The sequence below is a fragment of the Eptesicus fuscus genome, chromosome 22, assembly GCF_027574615.1.
Source record: "Eptesicus fuscus isolate TK198812 chromosome 22, DD_ASM_mEF_20220401, whole genome shotgun sequence".
NCBI classification, from domain to species: domain Eukaryota; kingdom Metazoa; phylum Chordata; class Mammalia; order Chiroptera; family Vespertilionidae; genus Eptesicus; species Eptesicus fuscus.
In genome coordinates, this window is record NC_072494.1 from 5,597,191 (window position 1) to 5,603,225 (window position 6,035).

At 43.9% G+C, this 6,035-nt stretch overlaps 1 protein-coding gene across 4 annotated transcripts in view; it reads left to right on the forward strand.

Moving 5' to 3' along the window:
• Positions 1–3,898, forward strand: part of GPSM2 (G protein signaling modulator 2) — a 33,939-nt gene extending 30,041 nt beyond the window's left edge. For all 4 annotated transcript variants that reach the window (XM_054711654.1, XM_008147100.3, XM_054711655.1 and 1 more), the window contains one exon: positions 3,123–3,898. In XM_054711654.1, coding sequence (XP_054567629.1) covers positions 3,123–3,347 — 225 coding nt within the window. In that variant the 3' untranslated portion in view covers positions 3,348–3,898. The remainder of the gene's footprint in view (positions 1–3,122) is intronic.
• The last annotated feature ends 2,137 nt before the right edge of the window (positions 3,899–6,035 follow it).

Genomic DNA, 6,035 nt, shown 5'->3' on the forward strand with positions numbered 1-6,035 from the left:
CCAGCTGAGACTTATTCCTGGAATGCAAGATTGATTCAACATATGGGAACTGATCTAATCCACCACATGAATAGAACGTAAGAAAAAATAACAATCATCTCAATTGATGAATAAAACACATTTGACAAAATTCAGCACATTCAAACTCAGAATATCAGGCAACTACTGTAACATAATGAAAGTCATTTATGAAATACCCACAGTTGTCATCATCATCAGTGGTAAAGGACTGAAAGCTTTGCTCTCTAGCATCAGGAACAAGGCAAGGATGCCCACTTCTGTTCAACATGGTACTGGAAGTTCTACCCAGAGCAGCTGGGCAAGAGAAAGGAACAAAAGGCATCCAAATTAGAAAGAAAAAAGTAAAATTACCTTTGTTCAGAGATGACAGCTCTTTATGTAGAAAATCCTAAAGATTTCACACACACCAAAAAAATGTTAGAAAACAGGAGATAAAATCAACATCCAAAAATCAGTTGTCCCTCCTGTGCTAACAATAGTCCAAAAAGGAAATTTAGAAGACAATTCCACTTACAATAGCATCGAAAAGAATAAAAAGGAGGTAACACACTTGGACAATGTAAACTACAAAATATTTCTGAAATTAATAATGACAAATTAAAAAGTTGGTGTTCATAGATTGGAAGACTTAATATTGTCAAAAATGTTACCACCCAGAATGTGATCTACAGTCAATTCAATCCCTACCAAACTTTCAGCGACATTTTTACAGAAACAGAAAAATCTATCCTAAAAATTCATGTGGAATCTCAAGGGAACATAAACAGACAAGAAAAACAAAGCTGGAGGGCTCACACTTCGTGATTTCAAAATTTACTACAAAGCTAGTGATCAAAACAGTGCAGTATTGGCATACAGACATATAGACCAACAAACCCCCTTTTTTTGTGAAAATAAATGCATGGTTTATTATTATGTACATATCTATTGATATAGGATATTACATTTCAATTACATGTAAAATGATCTCTACCTGATATATTTAATAGAAAGCATTAAAAGAAGGAAATAGTAACAAAATAAATACCAAATAAAGTAATTTAAAAAATAAATACCTTTTTTAAATAATACATTTATATCTTTTTTTTTTTTTTAAGTATATTTTATTGGATTTTTTACAGAGAGGAAAGGAAAGGGATAGAGAGTTAGAAACATCGATTCAGTTGCCTCTTGCACACTCCCTACTGGGGATGTGCCCGCAACCAAGGTACATGCCCTTGACCGGGATCGAACCTGGGACCCTTCAGTCCGCAGGATGACGCTCTATCCCCTGAGCCAAACCGGTCAGGGCTTAAATAATACATTTATATCTTAAAAGTTATAATTCTTAAAATGAGATTTAAGAACACATCAAACATGGATTGACTTATCTGATTGTCATGATCTTTGTTTTATGATAAATATTCCAGATATTGAATGTTCTTTCATTTTGTGTCGACATGAGTTGAATTGTTGAGTCTGTGTTTGGAAGTGTGGATGAAAGGGGGAGAACCCTCACTTATATGATCAAATTATTTCGTCAAGGGTGCCAAGAGCATTCCATGGTGAAAGAAGTCTTATCAACAAATAAAAAAAAACTGGGTAAGCATGTGCAAAAGCTGAACACTTACCTAAAACCACATATAAAATTAACCCAAAATGTATCGAAGACTTAAAGGTAAGAGTTAAAGCTATAAAACGTTTAGAAGAAAACTAAGGGGAAAGCTTCACAGCACTGGACCTGGCAATCATTTCCTGGTGATGACACCAAAGGCACAGGTAACAAAAGGTAAGAGACAAATTGGCCGCATGAAAATGTAAACTTTCATACAAAGGACACTGTCAACAGGGAAAAAAGCAACCACAGGAAATATTTGCAAATAATGTAACTGAGACAGGATTAATCCAGAATACACAGAACGCCAAAAACTCAACAACAAATCTGATTCAAAAATGGGCTAAGAACCCAAATAGGCATTTCTCCAAAGAAGATACACAAATGGCAGGAAACGATGTTCAGCATCCAGATCATTAGAGAAACGCAGATCAAAACACAATGAGATTACCTCACACCGTTAGTATGGCAACTACCAAAAAAGCCACAACATGTGCCGGCAAGGATGGGGAGAAGCTGGAAGCCTCGTGCACGGCGGGTGAGAGAAGGTAAGAGGGCGCAGCTGCTGTGGACAACAGTGTGGCAGTTGAAGAAATTAAAAACAGAATTTCCATGTGATCCAACAACCCTACTTCAGAACACACACGCGCAGGACCATGAGCCGCCCATCACAGGTTAATGGGTAAGACATGGTGGACAGACAGCAGGGAGTGTTCTCCCGCGTTAGGAGGCGATTCGGACACGTGCTGGAAGATGTCTGAACCTTCATGCTGAGGATAAGCAGTCACAGAAGGACAAACACTACAGTTTTGCTCATGAGGTACTTGGAGTAGTCACATGCAGAGAGGCAGAAAGGGCACTGGGGCTGGAGGGACTGGGAGTCACTGTTTAATAGGGATAAAGTTTCCGTTTTGCAGGGTGAAAACAGTTGTGATGGTTGTACAACATGAGTGAACTGAATGCCACTGAACTGTACATTTAAATATGGTTAAAAGGGTAAATTTTATGTTTAGCACAATTTAAAAAAGAGTTACTGGAGTACTCGAGAGGATGATCTGGAGAAACGGGCCCTGGCCAGCCTGCGATGTGCAAAATTATAATTTTAACCTTTTGCACTCAGATGTCGAGTGTGACTCGACACGGTTAGCATTAGAATAAAGGAATCGAGAAAAAAGCGAGTGCAAAGGGTTAAAGATGGTGCAATTGTTGATGACAGTCGGGCCTATGACTGTGGGCGCTAATGGCTGAGGCAAGAGGAGGAACCCACCAGAGGGGAGGCCTAGGGGCTGAGGTGCCTGAGTGCTGGGTGACTGGAGAGAAGAGGAGGAGGGACCCACGTGTGTGGAGGGCAGGGTCCCGGGGAAGGATGTGAGGCCCGGGTGAGCCGCGCTTGTCCCTGCCTGCTGGGGAAGATTACAACCTCGTGTCTGCGTTTCCTGGTGAGAAAGACAGCTCGGCGCTCCCCTGCCTGCACTACTGGGGTGCTCATCGCTCTCCTTGCTTTCAGGGGTCCAGACTGGACGACCAGAGATGTGCTCCTCCCGCTGCCACAAAGGGGCCGACGGTGCCCGACGAGGACTTCTTCAGCCTGATTCTGCGGTCTCAGGCGAAAAGAATGGATGAACAGAGGGTTCTTTTACAAAGAGATCAAAACAGGGACGCTGCATTTGGGCTCAAGGGCTGTTTGCAAAGTGATGCTCGGGTGGAATTTAAAAATTCAGGAAGAAAATAAGCCACTGGTTACTGTGGGTGCGTTTTTTAAAGTGACCCCGTCTGCCTTCAGAACGCTGCAGGGACTGACCTTTCCTTTTCCTTGAGGAGGAGGAGTTACGGCACGTGACAGCGTGCACTGTGAGGGCGGCGTCAACCCTTGGCATGTATCGTGCAGTGTTATGAACACGGACACTCACGTGCTCTGTGGACGCGGCTGAGAAGGTGCTTCCCCAGCTTCCGGGATCCTGCCTGGGACCGGCCTCCGGCAGCTCCTTAGTCCTGGGCCTCGGTGCGTAAAGCAGAAAGTTAGACAAACCCAGACTCCAGTCCCCTTTCGGAGAGCCTGTTTTTAAGCGCTTCATTGACAGTGGCTTTTTTTATACTTAACATGTAGAGAGCAAGCATGTTGTCTAGGAAAAATGTGCTTGACCAATGTTTAGTTATATAAAATAGTCCCATAAAAAATCTAGGTCTCTCCCCTCCGCCCCCCAAAAAAATCTGTCTATTTTCAATATATTTTTGGGCCAAAGCCATTATGAGACTCTTAAGAAATAAACTTCTTTTAGCTTGTTTTGGGCTCTTTGTTTAATTAAAAAGAAATAGTCATGTGCCACTTACTGACGGGGAGTTCTTGAGAAATGTCTCAGGAGGCGCGACCACTGCAGACTGCACTGACGGGACCTGGACGGCGCGGCGGCTGCTGTGAGGGTGGGTGTTCACACCAGCACCCCCAGCACGAGCGGCTGGGTGCGCTATGATGTCAGAATGGCCGTGATGTCACTAGGCGGCTGGATTTTCAGCTCCATCATAATCTGATGAGATTATGATGGAGCCACGCCGTGTGAGTGGTCTGTTGTGGACCAGATCATCCTCACGTGGCACGTGACCATATGATCCATGTAGATACAGACGTGTATGTATACATGTTCAGAATTGTATCCTTTATTGCAAAATACTGCTGTGAAACTGCTTAGGACCTAACGTTAGAAAGCAACGATGTGCTCATGTCACAGAAACAGGAAACAGAGAAACTTGTGAGATTTCAGTCTGAAAGACGTAGGCTAGGACCTCACTGGCCATTAAGCCTCTTCCCAGAAGCGGGAAGGCGTTCACAAGGACACGTAACAGGACACGACATACGAAAGTTCAGCAAAACAGAACGGACAGAGCAGAGCCTGACGGACACCAAGGCCAGGCGAAGGCCGCCCGGAGCACAACGCATTCACCTCGGTGCTGGGCACGTCGGGGTCCGGGCTCGGCCTGCAAGTCCTCCAGGTGGGTCTGACCGGCAGACGGAGGACCATTCCAAACAGCCACGTTTCAAAAATAAAGCAGCAGTTACACAACCTGGAATCACAGTAAGCGCTTTGGGGGGCGGGGAGAACACATTCTTGTCAGAAGTGTTGGTGAAAGAACTCGGGTACCACCTGGACGGTATTACAGGTGCATGTTCTCCACGGGGTACCATGTCCTGGAGTTGCCTCCTTTTAAAAAGTGCACAAGAGTTTCATGGGGCTTTATCTTATCAGAATAGTCAATGAGCAAAGATAAGCATACCAACCGGGGTAATGCAAAAATAAGTGTTTATTGTGTGTATAGGGTACTTCTTAGACCCTGTAAACATTCAACATTATTCCATTTAAAACCTGCTTTTAAAAACGGTCACCACCACTCTGATCCTCTCTCGGCCTTCACATCAGTGGTAACACTGGCTGGCTCTCAGCAGGCCTCCCTCTGTCAAACTGGCCTGGGCACCTCGACTTGCTCTAGTGAGTCTTCCCTGCCGGCGAGATCTCATCCCCAAACGGCCATCTGTCAGGTGAGCACAAAGGCGCGCTCTTACGTGGAGGCTGCCCGCATGGACCGGGCTCAGGGCAGCTCCACCCCGGAGCAGGTCCCCTCAGCCAACAGGTCTCGTTCCACCACCAAATCTATGCCAAACCGCGGGCACCTGGTCATTAGTTCACTTGTTACATGCCTAGTGTCATAAATTTTTATACACAATTCTTTGTGTGTTTCTTGGAAAAAATTACCATCTCTCTGATGAAACACTAACAATGTTTGCAATATTAAACTAGATTTCATGTAAAAAACATACCAGAAGTACAGCATAGGGAATAACACTCAATAATATTGCCACAACTACGTACGGTGCCAGGTGGGTACTAGAAATATTAGGGGGACCACTTCATAAAGATATGATTGTCTAAGCATTATGCTGTACACCTGAAACTAATACAAAACACTATTAAATGGAAGCTGTAGTTGAAAAACAAACATTTTTAAAAGCCATCAGAAAGCAAATGCTTTGAATAAACACCTGAAGGGCACCTTTAAGACTATTCCCGACTGCACTGTTCTTAGTGAGCAGCTGGACGTCACTTTTACTGTGAATGTTAAAACAAAGGACTCCTAAGTGGATGTGAAATTTGCTTTCTAGCTAGCTACCAACCAGCAAAATTTAGAAGTTTTTTCCCCCCGTTTAAAGGGAGGAATAGTTTTAAAAATCAGAATAACTAATTTAAAATGTTGATTGTATCACCTGTGTGTAGTTAGGAAAAACACCTATCCCGTTTTCCCCACGGCATGCTTCTCCATGTACAGCCTCTAAAAATGAGGGCTGTGCGGCCCTGACCACATGGTTTGCTGGAATGTAAGAAAGATACTGTCACAGCTAACGGCCCGCGCTGCTGGGGTTCTGAGCAGC